At 35.7% G+C, this 19633-nt stretch overlaps 1 protein-coding gene across 3 annotated transcripts in view; it reads right to left on the bottom strand.

Annotated features, from left to right (window-relative positions):
• Positions 1 to 19633, bottom strand: part of dctn1b (dynactin 1b) — a 28507-nt gene continuing 8874 nt past the window's right edge. Inside the window, exons 6-31 of one of the 3 annotated variants that reach the window (XM_067386060.1) lie at positions 17004 to 17021; positions 15564 to 15593; positions 15313 to 15486; positions 14856 to 15053; positions 14543 to 14747; positions 14008 to 14086; positions 13756 to 13915; positions 11510 to 11614; positions 11200 to 11391; positions 10963 to 11076; positions 8680 to 8832; positions 7476 to 7636; positions 7146 to 7314; positions 6617 to 6685; positions 6326 to 6538; positions 6064 to 6225; positions 3359 to 3490; positions 3155 to 3280; positions 2928 to 3070; positions 2618 to 2787; positions 2482 to 2511; positions 1343 to 1452; positions 1063 to 1249; positions 910 to 983; positions 741 to 830; positions 1 to 660 (exon numbers count right to left, since the gene is read on the bottom strand). In XM_067386060.1, coding sequence (XP_067242161.1) covers positions 523 to 660; positions 741 to 830; positions 910 to 983; positions 1063 to 1249; positions 1343 to 1452; positions 2482 to 2511; positions 2618 to 2787; positions 2928 to 3070; positions 3155 to 3280; positions 3359 to 3490; positions 6064 to 6225; positions 6326 to 6538; positions 6617 to 6685; positions 7146 to 7314; positions 7476 to 7636; positions 8680 to 8832; positions 10963 to 11076; positions 11200 to 11391; positions 11510 to 11614; positions 13756 to 13915; positions 14008 to 14086; positions 14543 to 14747; positions 14856 to 15053; positions 15313 to 15486; positions 15564 to 15593; positions 17004 to 17021 — 3402 coding nt within the window. In that variant the 3' untranslated portion in view covers positions 1 to 522. Of the gene's footprint in view, positions 661 to 740; positions 831 to 909; positions 984 to 1062; positions 1250 to 1342; positions 1456 to 2481; positions 2512 to 2599; positions 2788 to 2927; positions 3071 to 3154; positions 3281 to 3358; positions 3491 to 6063; positions 6226 to 6325; positions 6539 to 6616; positions 6686 to 7145; positions 7315 to 7475; positions 7637 to 8679; positions 8833 to 10962; positions 11077 to 11199; positions 11392 to 11509; positions 11615 to 13755; positions 13916 to 14007; positions 14087 to 14542; positions 14748 to 14855; positions 15054 to 15312; positions 15487 to 15563; positions 15594 to 17003; positions 17022 to 19633 lie in introns of all 3 variants that reach the window. The other 2 variants (XM_067386061.1, XM_067386059.1) reach the window with 2 other exon arrangements.

The following is a 19633-nucleotide window of genomic DNA, read 5'->3' as shown; positions in this document are numbered from 1 at the left end:
ACGAGATTAAGCGCTAAAACGTGAACTGACAACCGAATTTAGCTGCAGTGTGTACGTAGACCTAATGAAGCACTGGTTTGTGAACATAAATATGGATAATAGTTGTTTACACAATACATTCTCCATAATCCCAGCTAACAAAAATATATTCTAAGAACATTTTGCTAACGTTCCCATTAAGTTATGAAAGCGTTATTTCTGATTGTTCCCTGAACGTTCAAAATGTCCTGAACGTTAAGGAAACATTCCACTTTACAATTTTGCAAACATAATGCGCTAACATTTTGACAACATTATTAAAGACCAGATAACTTTGAATGATATTAATGTTACTGGAAGAATGTTTGTTCATAACTTTGCCAGAACGTTAGACAAACATTTGACTATAACGTTTCAGAAAAAACATTAACCAAAGTTCTGAGATTGTTCCCTGTTAGCTGGGATGTCTGTTTTTTCAATTCTGGGGTTTTGAAGATTGACTTTGAGTAAGTTTCGTTGTTTGTAAAGAGGCGATGGGTCATTTTAAGTCTGGAGAAGGTGATGAACTCTCTGTAACTGTGTCTGTGAAAGCACCAGACGATGCACCTGTTCCTGCCCTCGAGCGCAAGGCATCATCACACGGCCGACTAAAACAGCATCTCCTTTCTTCTCCTCCTTTGCCTGAGAGCACAAAGAAAACGAATGAGCGATTTATACAGACCCAAACGATGTGGATCAATGTCATTCTGTGCATCTCTTACCTTCACAAAGGAAGTGCAGGGAAAAGTGGCAAAATCAGACGAGACTTGAGCTCCAGGCCTATGAGTCACTACATGTTCAGCAACCTCATCCTTCAAAGAAATATGCTGCTTAAGTAAATAGAGGAGACATTTTAATGATGTCTATGGTTTTTAAGCATTTTGATTTTACCTTAAGCCTATCGAGGGTGTCGCTGAGCGACTGCAGTCTTGCAGTTTGCTCTAGGAGCTGCGCACTGGGACTCACTGTTAATCAAACACAAATAACACATAATTCATGTAAAAACAACAGAAATCTGTGTTGTCAAGTCTAATTATGACAAACCTGGAGATTTCCCTGTGATGTCCACCACTTTCACATTGGCACTCATCTGGAGCAGAGTGTCCAGTAGTTGGTCTGTTTTGCGGTAGAGGGCGCTAGACAACACCTCCGGCCTGCAGCCCTCTCGCCAGCCCAGCTTTGTCACGTTCAGAGGAGGGAGAGACGCCAGCTGAACACGCATCTTTTCTGCCTGCATTTCAGACACACGAAAACAAAAGTGAGAGTACTGTATTTCCTCTGTGCCTGCATTGGGGAAATGTGCTTGTGAGGAAGTGGGAGAGACCTTCAGTCTGTTGTTCTCGTTCTTCAAGTGCTTTATGCTGAGTCGCTGAGCTTCGATCTGCTGAGTCAGCAGTGGGGAATCTATCACTTGCACTCCAGCAGCTGCACACACTCCTATTAAATTACATGTTAACAAAGACAGAGACAACTGATATATTTCTCTAAAATATTTAAAAATATATAGAGATTAAAGAAATTAATGCAAGGACTTTGTGAAAATTTAAAAGTGCCAGTAAAGAAATTTATAATGTTACAAAATATTCTATTTCAAATAAATGTTGTTCCTTTGAACGTTCTATTAATCAAAGCATCCTGAAAAAAAATGTATCACACAAAAATATGAAGCAGCACAACTGTTTTCAACACTGATAATAAGAAATTCAGCTTTCTTGAGCAGCAAATCAGCATATTAGAATGATTTCTGAAGGATCATGTGACTAATGTGAGTAATGATGCTGAAAATTCAGCTTTGCCATCAAAGGAATAAATGACATTTTAAAATATGTTCAAACAGAAAATAGTTATTTTAAATTGTAATTATATTTCACAATATTACAGTTTCTTACCAGTGTTTATTAAACTATTATATTAAAACAAAACATCTCAAAGGAAGCATCTTCCAGGTGGATTCTATTAAATCCATTCAGGATTTTCTTAATAGGCCACCAAATTAAGATAATAATAAAACAGCTACAATAACTGTGATTTCAAATATTAGATTGGTTTACAAAGCATATATATATAAGTGATAATGCACATTATCACAAAAATAAACCTAAAACGTTATATTTAACTGACTAAATATATTAGATGAGAAGACAGAGACCACAAAGTTTATGGGAGACATGAAATACCATGCAGAATGCTATAAGAAAGGAAACTAAATTGTTGTGAATTGTTCAGCAGTTTTAAAATGATTTGAGCAGAATGTCACAACTGACCAATCAGAGTCAAGAGCTGTGCATTAAACAAGCCTACCATAAAGCACATGCAACTTGTGAAAGGGAAGCATGATCAAATATTTGTAAAGCACAAACTAAATATTATTGCATCTAGTAACATACACAAGAATAACTTGCATGCACACATGCAGCACACAGAAAGACCATGAGTAAGAAACTGGAGATATTTAAATGCCACACTGACAAACAAATTTACCTTTTTGTTCTTCTATAAGGAATACAAACAATGAAAGACACATTAGACCGGTTAAAATGAAACTTAAGAAAGACATTTTAACTAATTGTTTAAGTTAAACTGATTAGCGGTCTCTTACCAGCAGTGATGCCACAAGTCACAATGGAGGCTATGCCAGAGGCTTGACTTCCTCTCAATCCCTCAATGGTCATCTTTGATTGGCTGTTGATTCTCTGCTTAAGCTCTGCTTTCTCTGCCTCTAGTTGGTCTATGTCAGCCTGGAGAGCATCCATAGTCTCCTCAAACTCCCTATGGATTATAATCCACATATTAAATGTCTTTTTTACAGTATTATCCCCATCACTATCCTAGGGCATTAAGAACCACATTAGGAGTTAGGGAGACAAGCTGCTGGATAAATATGTGCAAGAACCCCCATCATCACATACTTTTCTTTCTTTTTCAGGATTGAATGCGTCTCATCTAGGATCGTCTGAATCTTCTCCACTCGCTCATCTGCATCTTTAGATGCACTGTCCAGCTTTTTCTCCAGCAAACTGAGACGCACATTGGCCTCACTCAGTTCCTCTCCCTATATGAACAGGACCATTTTCACATAATTTGAAGATTTTGTTATCTTGTGCCTCCAAGTATGTCTGAGTAAGAGTGTTTCTACCTTTATTTTAAGGGATTTCTTCAGCTCTTTGATTACTGTTTCTCTGTCCTCAAGTTTGAGACCGAGTCCTTCAGCATCAGTGATTTCTGCCCTTAGTGCCGCTGCTCGGACTTCAGCAGGAGATATCTATACAATAGATACATAACAAACATTCATATCCAGTGTTATACAGGCAGATGGACAAACTGAGAGAGACAAACTTACCCCATTCTGTGGTCTGTCAGAGTCATATTCTCCCTCCTGCATAGCGGTAGCCATCTTGTTCATGGTTGCTATGACAACACTGCATGACTGCCGCAGACACTCTTGAGGGTTTATGCCCTGTGACCCATAGATCTGAAAAAAAGATCCAAAGAGATTAAATTACATCCTCACATTGTCATTTATATATTATATTATATTATATTATATTATATTATATTTAGTGCTTTAAAAATCGCTTAATCATGATTAATCGCATCTAACATAAAAGTTTGTAAATAAATATATATATCTGTGTGTGTGCATTTATTTATAAGCTTTTATGTTAGATTGCGATTAATCGATTTGACAGCTCTAATTATATTATATTATATTATATTATATTTAGTGCTTTGAAAATCACTTAATTGTGATTAATCGCATCTAACATAAAAGTTTATAAATAAATATATATATTTGTGTGTGTGTTCATTTACAAACTTTTATGTTAGATTGTGATTAATCGATTTGACAGCACTAATTATATTATATTATATTATATTATATTATATTATATTATATTATATTATATTATATTATATTATATTATATTATATTATATTTAGTGCTTTAAAATCACTTAATTGTGATTAATCGCATCTAACATAAAAGTTTGTAAATAAATATATATATTTGTGTGTGTATTTACAAACTTTTATGTTAGATTGCGATTAACCGATTTGACAGCACTAATTATTATATTATATTATATTATATTTAGTGCTTTAAAAATCACTTAATTGTGATTAATCGCATCTAACATAAAAGTTTTTAAATAAATATATATATATATTTGTGTGTATTTACAAACTTTTATGTTTATTTATAAACTTTAATGTAGATTGTGATTAATTGATTTGACAGCACTAATTATATTAGATATTATATTATATTTAGTGCTTTAAAATCACTTAATCATGATTAATCGCATCAAACATAAACGTTTGTAAATAAATATATATATTTGTGTGTATTTACAAACTTTTATGTTTATTTATGAACTTTTATGTAGATTGTGATTAATTGATTTGACAGCAATAATTATATTATATTATATTATATTATATTATATTATATTATATTATATTATATTATATTATATTATATTATATTATATTATATTATATTATATTATATTTAGTGCTTTAAAATCACTTAATTGTGATTAATCGCATCTAACATAAAAGTTTATAAATAAATATATATATTTGTGTGCATTTACAAACTTTTATGTTAGATTGCGATTAATCGATTTGACAGCACTAATTATATTATATTATATTTAGTGCTTTAAAAATCGCTGAATCGTGATTAATCGCATCTAACATAATCGTTTGTAAATACATAAATAAATAAATAAATATATATATATATATATATATATATATATTATATTTGTGTGTGTTTATTTATAAACTTTTATGTTAGATTGCGATTAATCGATAGCACTAATTATATTATATTATATTATATTATATTTATTATATTATATTATATTATATTATATTATATTATATTATATTATATTATATTATATTATATTATATTATATTATATTATATTATATTATATTATATTTAGTGCTTTAAAGGGATAGTTCACCCAAACATGACACATGACTTTTTTTCTTCAGTCGAACGCAAATTATGATTTTTAACTGCAACCGCTGCCGTCTGTCAGTCAAATAATAGCAGTGATTGGGAACTTGAACAATAAGAGTCGAAAAAACAAATCCAAATGAAACCCTGCGGCTCATGACGACACATTGATGTCCTAAGACACGAAACGATCGGTTTGTGTGAGAAACCGAACAGTATTTATATAATTTTTTACCTCTAATACACCACTATGTCCAACTTCGTTCAGCTTCCGGCTAGTGAGGTCGGATCGCGCTCTGACAACGGAAGTGATGTCTCGCGCTCATTGAAGTATATGGGCGAGACATCACTTCCGTCATCAGAACGCGTTTTTTGACCTAACTAACAGGAAGCTGAACGAAGTTGGACATAGTGGTGTATTAGAGGTAAAAATTATATAAATAATGTTCGGTTTCTCGCACAAACCGATCGTTTCGTGTCTTATGACGTGTCGTGTCGTCACGAGCCGCAGGTTTTAATTTTGATTTGTCTAAGCAAGTTTTATTTACTGTTATAGTTGAAGTTCCCATCTACTGCTATTATTTGACTGACAGATGGCAGCGGTTGCAGTTAAAAATCATATTTTATTCAGTAAGGATGCATTAAACTGATCAAATATGACTGGAAAGACATTTATAATGTTATGAAAGATTTATTTTTCAAATAAATCTCTTTCAAAGAATCCTGGAAAAAAAAAGTATCACCGTTTCTTCAAAAATATTAAGCAGCACAACTATTTTCAACATTGATCAAAATAATGTTTCTTGAGCAGCAAATCAGCATAATAGAATGATTTCTGAAAGATCATGTGACATTGAAGATGATGCTGAAAATTTAGGTTTGATCACAGGAATAAATTACATTTTCAAATATAATATTTCCCAACATTGCTGTATTTTTGGCCAAATAAACGCAGCCTTGGTGAGCATAAGAGACTTCTTAAACAATCTTACTGACCCCAGTAGTGTGTTATTTTTAATTTCGATTTTGTGGTGACCCATACATGTTATTACAGGGTTCACCCAAACATACCTGTTCAGCTGCTTTAAAGGCCATGTCTTCCAGTTTGACGGCTGGAAGTCCCTCATGTTCACTGAGAGGGGCGATGAGCTGAGCGGCTGCTGCTGCCACTTCCTGGAGCACAGCATTCACCCAGGCCAGCTGCCTTCTGCTCTCTGCCAGGGTCTCACACACCTACACACACATAAACCCCATCAACGGAAGGCTTAGATATTGAAGATATGTATAGAATTTAACATACAGAGTATATGAATAAGATCTGGGTGCCCATCACCTGTGGTCCGAAGCTGAGGGCAGCTGGGATGCCTGGTGCATCTGTGCCTGGCATACGACGGCGGATCTTCTTGCAGAACTGTCGTATGTCACTACAGGAAGTGTCCAGATCCTTCAGCAGCACACAAAACCCTTCCTCGTCCTGTCCCGTTTGTATGAAGGCCCTTAGACGCCCCACTTCCACAGCCATACAGTCCAGAGCACTCTGGGTAAACTGCAGACACACATGAATTATGTGTTATAGATGTGTGTAACAGGCCCGCAGTGTGTCTCTATCTGATTTTTTTTTTACTTTGATGTGGTCCGCTAACTGCATGGTACAGTCCTCAGGCTGTTCGGCCAGATGGATACTGTAAAGGTGCTGCAAAAAAGAGAAATGCATGTCAATAAATAACTAGACTTGCACTTTCTGAAGAAAATACCAGAGTTTGAAAGGTGAACAATATTAGTGTCTTAGGTAAGTTCAGGTTTTGGTTTGTAAATGTGGGACTGGAGCTGCAGTGTACATCTTGTTTTCTGTCAGTTAAGAATGAGAATCAACACATAACTCAGCTTCTTCTTTGCAGTGTAAATATTGTGGGTTTAAATAGACCAATCATGTACAAATAACACAAAAAAAGACATCAAATGCAATGTCGTATGCAAATATTAGCAATGACAGCATCACTGTCTGTTATTTTAATATAATATAATATAATATAATATAATATAATATAATATAATATAATATAATATAATATAATATAATATAATATAATATAATATAATATAATATAATATAATATAAACTAAGTGTTACAAATGGCATTATGCTATGATACCTGATAGTATTTAATAGCTTTGGTTAGAGGTTCCACATTGACAGTTTCATCCAGCAGGTCTTTGTACAAGAGGTCTATGAGGAAATCCAGGGAACGCTCATGGACGCTCATTTCAGAGTACAGAGAACCCACACGCTTGTACACGTCCACACTGCACTGACTCAGAGCACTGCAAGAGACAGATAAAGAGGGAGACATCTTAAAAAACAGTATGCCTTTTGAGGTTGCTTCAACAGCAAAAATAAAGGCATTTTTTGACTTATTTCATGAGTTCTTTAATACTCTTGAGGATGGTAAAGCTTCAGAAAGTGCAAGTTCAGGTAAACCTACTGTTCATATTTGTGCAGTGCAGCCTGTAGCAGAGTGAGAGAATAGATGAGTCCTGCAGCAAAGCTCAGCCGTTCGCCGGCGGCTCCTCTCATCCCAGCCCTCTGAGAGCAAGTCTCAGTCAATTCAAACTTCTCCTGGGCCTGCTTACTGATCAGCTCTGCCTACAACATATACACACACAAACACATTCAACCAAAACTTGCAACAAGGAATCTTGGACTGGAACTGTGGGACTGAACTGGGTCTGTGGATATGTTTAGAAAATGTGTAAAAAATTTAACAAAATAAAAAAAAAAAAAAAAAAAAAATTAATAATAAAAAAAAAAAAAAATTAAATACAAGCAAATAAAATAATACTAATAGCTTAATATGAGTAAAAATAGCTTAAAACAAATAAGTTAATGATTAAATAAATAAATTAATTAAAATAAATAAGTTAAAAAAGTAAATAAACACATACAGTTAAGACATCTTAACTAAATATTTTCCAAATAATTTTTTAGACATATATTTAATATTTTCGAAATAATCAAACAAATAAAATAGTAAATAATTAAATAAATTAAAACAATAATATTAAAATAAATACATACAAAAAATGATTAAAACAAAATAATAAAAATAATTAAAATGTAAATGAGTAAATAAATGCATACATAAAAATAAATATAAAATAAATATTTTAAAACAATCATTAAATAAATGAATACAGTACTAGAATCGTATGAGTTCAAAAAAGTAAAGTAACTTTAAAGAATAATTCCATCTAATATTTTAGACATTTATAATATTAATTTTTCACAGAATAAATTGGGACTTTATGCAAAAAACTACATATATGTCTTTAAAATTTTAGGATTTGGTCCTCACACAAAGGTGATCATTTTTGGGAGTTCAAGGCATCGAAAAAGACTAAAAAGGCCAATCACCTGAGCCATAAATGTGACTAATTAACAAAAAACTGTGAAAATTATATGTATGTTTTGACAGCAGAATGGTGTAGTTATGACATCTACCAGCAGGGCTAAGCTAACCAGCCAAAACATTGACCCCTTACTCCCCTCTACTAACCGCAAACAGCAATGCAATAACATGTAATGAAAATAATTAAAGCTATTGGCATACCTTAGTCATTGCAAATGCTGGGTACACTCCCGAATGTAAACACACACATATATTCTGAACCATAGTTCTGAACATTCACCTTGCAGATGAGTCGTGGGATGAGCAGTAGAGCCAGGATGCAGTCATGGTCTCCTCCGTGTTTCAGGAAGGAGTCAGGCATGAAGGAAATCAACAGTGACACCTGTCTGTTAGCCTGAACGACCTCCATTTTACGCAGCTCCATTTCTATGGCCTAGAGTTACAAACAGACATACAATTTTATATGAGAGACACATACATCTGTTTCCTACAGATTCTTTTTTATACCAGCAGGTGGCAGACATCCACTAACAACACAATAATCAATGGACAATACTTGTAAAATATATATAGACTACCTTTCAAAATTTTGAGGTTATGTTTTTGAAAGAAGCCTCTTATAAACACCAAGGCTGCATTTTTTTTTACAGTAATATTGTGAAATATTAGGTTACACTTTATTTTATAGTGCCGTAGTTACATGTTACTACACGTACTTAAAGGTGCCATCGAATTGAAAATTGAATTTACCCCGGTATAGTTGAATAACAAGAGTTCAGTATATGGAAATGACATACAGTGAGTCTCAAACTCCATTGTTTCCTCCTTCTTATATAAATCTAATTTTTTAAAAAGACCTCCGAAGAACAGGCAAATCTCAGCATAACACCGACTGTTACGCAACAGTCGGGGTGTGCGCGCCCAATATTTGCATATGCCAGCCCATGATCGAGGCATTACACAAGTGTAGCCAGTATTAACGTCTGGATCTGCACAGCTGAATCATCAGACTAGGTAAGCAAGCAAGAACAACAGCGAAAAATGGCAGATGGAGCAATAATAACTGACATGATCCATGATATCATGATATTTTTAGTGATATTCGTAAATTGTCTTTCTAAATGTTTCATTAGCATGTTGCTAATGTACTGTTAAATGTGGTTAAAGTTAGCATCGTTTCTTACTGTATTCACGGAGACAAGAGAGTCGTTATTTTCATTAATAAACACTTGCAGTCTGTATAATTCATAAACACAACTTCATTCTTTATAAATCTCTCCAACAGTGTAGCATTAGCCGTTAGCCACGGAGCACAGCCTCAAATTCATTCAGAATCAAATGTAAACATCAAAATAAATACCATACTTACGTGATTAGACATGCTGCATGACGAACACTTTGTAAAGATCCATTTTGAGGGTTATATTAGCTGTGTGAGCTTTGTTTATGCAACGATAGAGTCGAGAGCTCGGGAGGGGGCGGAGAGCGGGAGCAATTAAAGGGGCCGCAGCCTGAATCGGCGCATTTCTAATTATGCCTCAAAATAGGCAGTTAAAAAAATTAATTTAAAAAAATCTACGGGGTATTTTGAGCTGAAACTTCACAGACACATTCAGGGGACACCTTAGACTTATATTACATCTTGTAAAAAAACATTCAATGGCACCTTTAATATAGTAATAACAGTAAATTATGAATAATTACAAGTAACTAACCCTAAACCAAACCCTAACCCTAACTGTAACTCTATAGTAAGTACATGTAGTTAATTAATAGTACTCAGTACCTATTTGAGTAATTACAAAGTAACTACGGCACTGTAAAATAAAGTGTAACCAAATATTATTATGTTATTTTAAATGTAACAACTGGTTTTCTATTTAAATATATTTTAAAATGTAATTTATTCCTGTGATGGTAAAGCTGAATTTTCAGCATCACTACTCCAGTCTTCAGTGTCTCATGATCCTTAAAAAAATCATTGTGTGACTTTTAGTGCCGCAGTTCACTCTGTTTCGCCCAGAAAAAGCACACAAGTTGTGAGAAATCAAGATGAACAAAAACGTGACACAAAATACAATTCATGTACCTTCTTCTCTGAGGTGAATATATTCTTGTGTTCATCATAACAAGAAGTGATTGCGTTCATGTCTGTCAATTGTCATCAGACAAACAGAGGTCTGGTCCAGAGATATAACTCAATGAAGAAAGTACATGGATACTTTTTTGGGGATTTCTAAGCGTTATATTTCTAACTTAATTTTTTAATCTCAATTTTAGGGTAATCTATCCCTTTAACCTTACAAAAAACTTTTTTACATTTCTTTCAGAAGAACGCTGTAATGGTTCCTGACTCATTTTGAGTTTTACACAATCCGCAGTTCAGTGAGAAATTAATCATCTGAGAATTAATTTCATAATTCAAACCAATGACTTCTGTGTGCAACTCTGATTCACCAATCATTTTGACTGATTCATTAAAAAGAAACTGCATGAATTAATTTGTGAAATGGATTCTGAACAGCAGTGTAAGAAACATTGTTTATGTGTTCATTGAATTCACCTTGGCATAGGCTTTGGTTTCAGCGAATTTAATCTTAAAATCAAAGATCTCCGCAGGCTGTTGCTGCAGCTCAGCGTTGGCTTCCTGTTGGCTCATCAGCTCCCTGTTCACCTCCTGTTCCACACACACACACACAGAAATTATGTGATGTACATTTCACATACACTGTGGTTTGTAAAGTGGGCATTTAAAGCAGCATTAATGTGTTGTGGTTTATGTTGTGAAGTACAGCAGAACCTGCAAGTGTGCAGTGAGCTCTCTGTATTTCTGGATGGTCTGCTGGTAGTCTGCCACTGTTTCTTGTGCCGCTTCCACCCGCTTCTCTGCCTCCCTGACACCGGCAGCACCCAGATCCAACTGCTCTCTCAACTCCAGCTCTGTCTCTCTAGCATTCTCCTGCAGCTCGTCATTCATCTCATTGATGGCTTCCTACATCAGCACATGCACACAAATATTGCTCAACATACACATCCACACAAACACAACTGATCCACATACACATCACAACCTCAATATACTGGACATCACACTCTCTTTGATCACTCACCAGATCTGTGACAGTTTCTTTGAGCTCCCGTACTTTCTCCTCCAGGTCCAAATTACGCTCCGTCAACATCTCCACCATCTCCTCTGCCCCGAGAGCAGCATCCACCTGACATATTATAGTGATCATTACCATATACCCACATTAAGGAAAAGCACCAAAAAATACCATGGAATTACACTGACAATAACTTTACAGTGGTACTCAGAATTATTGGTACCCTTGGTAAATATGATCAAAGTTGACTATAAAAATAAATCTGCATTGTTTATCCTTTTGATCTTTAATTCACAAAATTAGCAAAAATCTAACCTTTCATTGAAGGAAAAGAATTGAAAGTGGGGGGAAAAATCACATTATGAAATAAATGTTTTTCTCCAAAACACGTTGGCCACAATTATTGGTATAATGCCTGATGAGTTTGGAGAACACCCGACAAGAGATCAGAGACCATTCCTTCATGCAGAATCTCTCCAGATCCTTCAGATTCCCAGCTCCATGATGGTGCTTATTCTGTTCAGTTCACTCCACTCGTTTTCTTTAGGGTTTAAGTCAGTGAACTGGGATATTGTGTTGGTTTTGATGTTTGTTTTGGATCACTGTCCTGATGGAAGATCCAACCACAGCCCATTATTGGATTTCTAGCTGAAGTGGTCAGGTTTTGATTTTTTATCTGTTGGTATTTGATAGAATCCATGATGCCATGTATCTGAACAAGATGTCCAGGACCTCCAGCAGAAAAATAGGCCCACAACATTAAAGATCCAGCAGTATATTTAACCGTGGACACGGGGTACTTTTTATCCATGTGTGCACCAAACCCATCTGGTGGGTTTTCTGCCAAAAAGCTCTTTTTTTAGTTTCATCTGACCATAGAAGCTCATCCCGTTTGAAGTTCCAGTCTTGTCTGACAATTGAATATGCTGGAAATTGTTTTTGGATGAGAGCAGAGAATTTTTCTTGAAACCCTCCCTAAAAACATATGGGGATGTAGGTGCTGTAGGTAATTTTTTTAGGCTTTCTGAGACTCAAGACTCAACTAATCTCTGCAATTCTCCAGCTGTGATTCTTGAAGAGTCTTTGGCCACTCAAACACACACAGGTCCTCTTCCAGGCAGATTTGTAACATCTTTAGTTGATTGGAACTTCTTAATTATTGCCCTGATGGTGGAAATGGGGATTTTCAATGCTTTAGCTATTTTCTCAACAATCTTTTTCTGCACATCAGAACTATATTTTGTGGTTTTACTCATTGTGATGAATGATTAAGGGAATTTGGCCTTTATGTTTCCTCATTTTTATTCTCCTGTGGAACAGGAAGTCATGGCCGGACAATTTCATGTTCATGATCACCCTGGTGTGCTAAAAAAAAAATGTAAATATGAATGGGAATATATTTCAGAGATATTTTACAAAAAAAATCTAGGGGTACCAATAATTTGGCCAATGTGTTTTGGAGAAAAACATTTACTTCATAATGTGATTTCCCCCCACTTTCAATTCTTTTCCTTAAATGAAAGGTTACATTTTTGATCAAAAGGATAAACAATGCAGATTTATTTTATTTTATATATAGTCATCTTTGATCATATTTACCAAGGGTGCCAATAATTCTGACCACCACTGTATATAGTTTTTATATTAAATATAAATATATTAATAATAAATTCAATTTAATTAAATAATAATAATTACATTTTAATGTATTTTCCTTTGAATATGCAACAGAAAAAAACATGTTTTTGGACTTGTACCATAGCATTCTTTGAAATAGCTTGAAATACCATATGATATTACAATATTTTATTGGATATGGTATCATAATACAATATTCATTCAGTACAATGGTACATAAAGCAAAGTTGATTTTTGGACATGCCAAAACAATATGAGTTATTATGTAAATTAGCATAATTTTGGACATGTACCATAGTATTTGAAGTACCTTGGAGTACCTTATGGCATTGCCATGCATTTTTGGAGATGGTACATGGATATGATATTGATTTAGCACTATGGTACATATCAAAGTTCAATGATATTACCATGTGTTACCATCACTGTACCATGATTTCACCATAGTACTTTTTTTGATCTAAAGTTTAACTGTTACTTTAACTCTTATTAAACTAATAATAAATGTTATAGATTTTTATGTTAAGTGCCCAAAGTTGCAAGAGTTTGAAGAAGTCACAGAAATATAATAAGCTGTCACTACATCTCTCCGTTTTAGTACTGGCACAACTCACTTGCTCTTTGAGCTCATCGATAGTTTTCTCAGCCATCTTCATTTCCTCCTGTAGTTTCTCTTTCTGGCATCTTAGTGTATCCAGCTCAAAATTTTTCTTCTCCATTTGTTTCTGTTGCTTTGCATATTCTTGTTTCTCTGATGCTGACAAGTCACGCATCCTAATGCACAGAGCAATTGATATTATAATCTTCACAGAGCACCATCACATGAAACCAGATCAATTGAACAATGAGACTGAACACAGACTCACCTCACCAAAGCCTCTTTCAGTCGAGCATTCTGCTCCTCTAACTGCTTTATATGGTAACTAGAAGCTGCTCCATCTGAACCTGGATTTTCAGAGAAATCAATACTTTAATTTCAGCAAGGGCTCATTAAATTGATAAAAAGTGACACTAAAGACATTTATAATGTTACAAAAGATAGAAATCTTCCAAATCTTCCAAATAAATACTGTTATTTTGAACTTTCTATTCATCAAAGAATTCTGAAAAAAAGTATCACGTTTCCGAAAATTATGAAACAGCACAATTTTGTTTTCAAAATTGTCTCTTGAGCAGCAAATCAGCATATTAGAATGATTTCTGAAAGATCACATGACTGAAGACTGGAGTAATGAGGCTGAAAATTCAGCTTTGGATCACAGAAATAAATTTCACTTTAAAATATATCAAGATGATAAACACTTCTTTTAAACTGTAATAATATTTCACAATATTGCTGTTTTTACTGTATTTTAAATCAAATAAATGCACCTTGGTGTGCATAAGATAATTTATTTGTACCTTTTTCCTCAATCTCATGTTTGAGTATCTCCAAGTCCATGGTCAGCTCATCCACTCTCTCTTTTAGAGCGTCAGCCTCTAGTTGCAGTGATTCGGCCCGTTCTTCAGCCATTTCCTTATCCAGTGTGGCCATCTCAATGGCATCTGCTGTATCTGACATCTCTTCCATGTAGTGCTCTTTAGCTTCAAGAGCTTCTTTAGCTTCCTACATGGATATGAGTTAGCTTCATTATCCAAACAATGACACTTATCATGATATACAGTATTCTGGACTATTACTCATTACTTTTACAAGGAAAAATAAAGTTGATACCCTCTTGGCCTCTTTGAGTTGTTTCTGCAGTTCATTTTGTTGTTCCTGCATCTTACTCTTCCACTCCTGCAGCTGCTCCAGCTGAATTTTGTGCTTCTCGAGTTCCTTCAGCTTCGCCTTGTCCTCCATCCTCTTCATCTTCAGCGTCTCCAACTTCTCCTCCAGATCCTTCACCTGGGCACGCAGTGACTCCTCTTCCTGCAAGACAGTAGTTCAAAATGCACCTAAAATTACAAAAATCCATTTAAACAGGTCAGTAGCCTTGAGTGAGTTCTTTCACAACATCTGTGACCTTGACGACTGAAAACCTTTACAGACATTTTCACAGTGCAAATGATGCAAAAGTGAATACTTGGCAACACACATTCTAGTATAAAAAATAAAATAAAGACAGCACTATAATGTAGCCAAAACAGAGGATAATTTGTGTCTGTATGTGTGACTAAAAGCATATGACCTTGCTGGGGCCTGGGATGGGAGGAGCTCCAGGAGAGGGCAGTTTCCCCAAAGGTGAAGGTATAACTGGAGCAGCCAGTGGCGTTTGGGCAGGTGTGCTGGGTTCACTGCTGCTCATCTCTCCAGCAGACGCTGATCCAGAGCCCACCTTCACACCCACTCCAGCCCGTGTTTGCTGAAAGAGAGACGCAGAGATCATTGACGCTCAACAATACCAATAAAGTCTCAAATTAAACATGTGACTTGCAGGACTGAGCTCACCTTGGGCCTTCTGGCCGTGGTCTGAGGAGAGGACAAATGTACACAGATATATGACCACCACGGGTTAGTAGAAAGATGAAGAAAGGAGAATCAAAGAAAAAAACAGGAGAAAACACACATATATAAAGATTAGTAACAGAAAAAGGCACATGCATTAAACAAAAACTCCAGAAGTGTCTGAGTGTGCCTCAATAAACCTTCACACATTTATCTCATCACATGTTGACAAGATCTGCTGTCTGTCTCATGTCCCTAATATAAAAAATGCTCTTTTAGCACATAAAGAGTCAAACACTAACCCACTATGAAGCTGTCTGTCTGCCCACAAAGCAGAGTGCCTGGCACCAACTGGGTCAAGCAAGTACACTCGTTTACATATAAGCATGCACACATACACACACAGACGGTCAGCACATGCTTGTATTGTTATACAGATCATCTAATAGTTACAGTACAACTCAGACAAACCTGTTGCACATACACTTAATAGTGAATAGATTCAATACTGAATCTATATGCCATGTACATAAGATTATACTACCGTACAAAAGTTTGGAGTCATTAAGATGTTTTAATGTTTTTGAAATAAGTCTCTTATGCTCACCAAGGCTGTATTTATGAGATTGAAAATAAAATACAATAAAAACATTAATATTATGAAATATTATTACAATTTAAAATACCTGTTTTCTATTTTTAATATATATTTTTTTTATTCCTGTGATGGTAAAGCTGAATTTTCAGCATCATTACTCCAGTCTTCAGTGTCATATGATCCTATCATTTTAATATGCTCATTTGGTGCTGAAGAAACATTTCCTTTAGTTATCAATGTCGAAAACATTTGTGCTGCACAATATTTTTGTAGAAACCTTGATATGTTTTAAGGATTCTTTGATGAACAGAAAGATCAAAAGAACCACTTCTATTTGAAATAGAAATAATTTATAACATTATAAATGTCGTCTGTCAATTTTGATCAATTCAAAGCATCCTTGAAAAAAAGTATTAATTTATTAAAAAAAAATCTTACTGACCCCAAACTGACATGTATATACAAAGTTGCCCCAAAAGTCACACTTATGAAAAAATATTTTTTGAAGTTGTAAATAAAACGTTTAATTCAGTGGGTTAAAAATTGTGCTAACTTCTCTATAAATGAAAATCACTTAAACTATAAATATGATCCATTGACCAGAATAATATATCTATATTTTTAGCATATTAAGAAAACAAAAATGTATTAATCAAACAAATTAATTAAAATGAACTTTTTAACAATGAATACAACACTAAGAATAAGAACATGCACTAACATACCAACAATCAGAGTAAAACAAAAAGAAAATTTTCTCCAGAATAACATCCTAGTATGGCAATAAACCACTGAGCGTTTTGCATGCCACAGAAGTAATAAACAATCTTTTGTACCTTACGAGTCGTAGGTGCCTGTCTCATCATATTGACGATTGAAGAGAAAAAAACACAAACAGGTGCACACACACACCAGGTGCAGAAAAAGAGTAGGAAAAAGGATTGAGTCACATTAGCAGGAGATCGAGATGAGAGCAGGCCAAGCCCACATCAAAGCCACAAACACTCATACAGCAGTTGGCAAGTGCTAGCCAGACACACACACACACACACACAAACACACACAGCGACGGTGTTGCAGGTTGTCTCTGCTGCAGCTGAAATGACTCTCCTCTCTTGCACTGCAGCGATTTTAATCCTTTTTCTCCAACAAGAACAGAATCGAGCCCTTTTCTAACCACTTCTCTGATTATAATGCTGTCCTTGAGGCTCTGCTAAACAGTAGCCGTCTCTCTCTGTCTGCATCCATCTCTCGCTCTCCTGCTCTTTCCACTCGTAAGCTCTCAGTGCCGCTCTGCTGTGCCAACGGCTGCTTAGCAAGTACATTACATCACTACACATACACCCCTCCCTCCAGACAGACAGAGAGAAGGAGACAGGCTGTAACAAAAGGGGAAAGAGGGAGAAAGGGAGGGACTGATGGGAGTCTAGCCTGTATCCTAGCAACACTCCATTAGTATCTCTATGGGCTCTTCAGGCCAGTGCAGTGGCAGGAACATGTTTGAGTGCAGGCAGATCATGCTGCTATTCTACCTGTTTTACCAACTTATTGTTTAAATTGATGATATATCTACACAAGTTCAATAGTTATGTAAACACAAATCATTGGCTAATCTTAATTCAGTAACACTCTACAATAAGGTTCTTATTGAACATTGAACAATTAACATCAGTTAACTACCCATGAGTTAACTACAGGTAGCCAGCAACCCATTAGTTAACTACAGGTAGCCAGAAACCCATTAGTTAACTACAGGTAGCCAGAAACCCATTAGTTAACTACAGATAGCCAGCCACCAATTAGTTAACTACAGGTAGCCAGCAACCATTATTTAACTACAGGTAGCCAGCCACCCAGTAGTTAACTACAGGTACCCAGCAACTCATTAGTTAACTAACTACAGGTAGCCAGCCACCCATTATTTAACTAACTACAGGTATCCAGCCACCCATTAGTTAACTAACTACAGGTAGCCAGCCACCCATTAGTTAACTACAGGTAGCTAAACACCTAACACCAGCAACCCATCATTTAACTACAGATAGCCAGCAACCCATTAGTTAACTACAGGTAGCCAGCAACCCATAAGTTAAATACAGGTAGCCAGTAACCCATAAGTTAACTACAGGTAGCCAAACACCTATTAGTTAACAACAGGTAACCAGTAACCCATTAGTTAACTACAGGTAGCCAAACACCTATTAGTTAACAACAGGTAGCCAGCAACCCATAATTTAACTACAGGTAGCCAGCAACCCATAATTTAACTACAGGTAGCCAGCAACCCATCATTTAACAACAGGTAGCCAGTAACCCATAAGTTAACTACAGGTACCCAGCAACCCATCATTTAACTACAGGTAGCCAGTAACCCATAAGTTAACTACAGGTACCCAGCAACCCATCATTTAACTACAGGTAGCCAGTAACCCATAAGTTAACTACAGGTATCCAGCAACCCATCATTTAACAACAGGTAGCCAGTAACCCATAAGTTAACTACAGGTATCCAGCAACCCATCATTTAACAACAGGTAGCCAGTAACCCATAAGTTAACTACAGGTACCCAGCAACCCATCATTTAACAACAGGTAGCCAGCAACCCATAAGTTAACTACAGGTAGCCAGCAACCCATCATTTAACAACAGGTAGCCAGCAACCCATAAGTTAACTACAGGTAGCCAGCAACCCATCATTTAACTACAGGTAGCCAGTAACCCATTAGTTAACTACAGGTAGCCAAACACCTATTAGTTAACAACAGGTAGCCAGCAACCCATAATTTAACTACAGGTAGCCAGCAACCCATCATTTAACTACAGGTAGCCAGCAACCCATTAGTTAACTACAGGTAGCCAAACACCTATTAGTTAACAACAGGTAGCCAGTAACCCATAAGTTAACTACAGGTAGCCAAACACCTATTAGTTAACAACAGGTAGCCAGTAACCCATAAGTTAACTACAGGTAGCCAAACACCTATTAGTTAACAACAGGTAGCCAGTAACCCATTAGTTAACTACAGGTAGCCAAACACCTATTAGTTAACAACAGGTAGCCAGCAACCCATAAGTTAACTACAGGTAGCCAGCAACCCATTATTTAACTACAGGTAGCCAAACACCTATTAGTTAACTACATATAGCCAGTAACCCATTAGTTAACTACAGGTAGCCAGTAACCCATTAGTTAACTACAGGTAGCCAAACACCTATTAGTTAACAACAGGTAGCCAGCAAACCATAAGTTAACTACAGGTAGCCAGCAACCCATTAGTAAACTACAGGAAGCAGTAGTAACAGTCTGGACCAAACCTGGCTTACATTCGGCACTTCTGGCTTGATTCTGGTGTTGTTTTTTTTCAGTCTTGTGTCAAACACCATTAAGTTGAGCTCTGCCGTGAGTTTGGCCAACCAAAAGAAACAAAAAGCAAAAGAGATCTGTCCTGGCTTGAGTTTGGTTAG

Source organism: Chanodichthys erythropterus, chromosome 5 (assembly GCF_024489055.1).
Source record: "Chanodichthys erythropterus isolate Z2021 chromosome 5, ASM2448905v1, whole genome shotgun sequence".
NCBI lineage: Eukaryota > Metazoa > Chordata > Actinopteri > Cypriniformes > Xenocyprididae > Chanodichthys > Chanodichthys erythropterus.
Note: the sequence above shows the minus strand (reverse complement) of the source record. Positions and strands in the feature narration are given on the sequence as shown.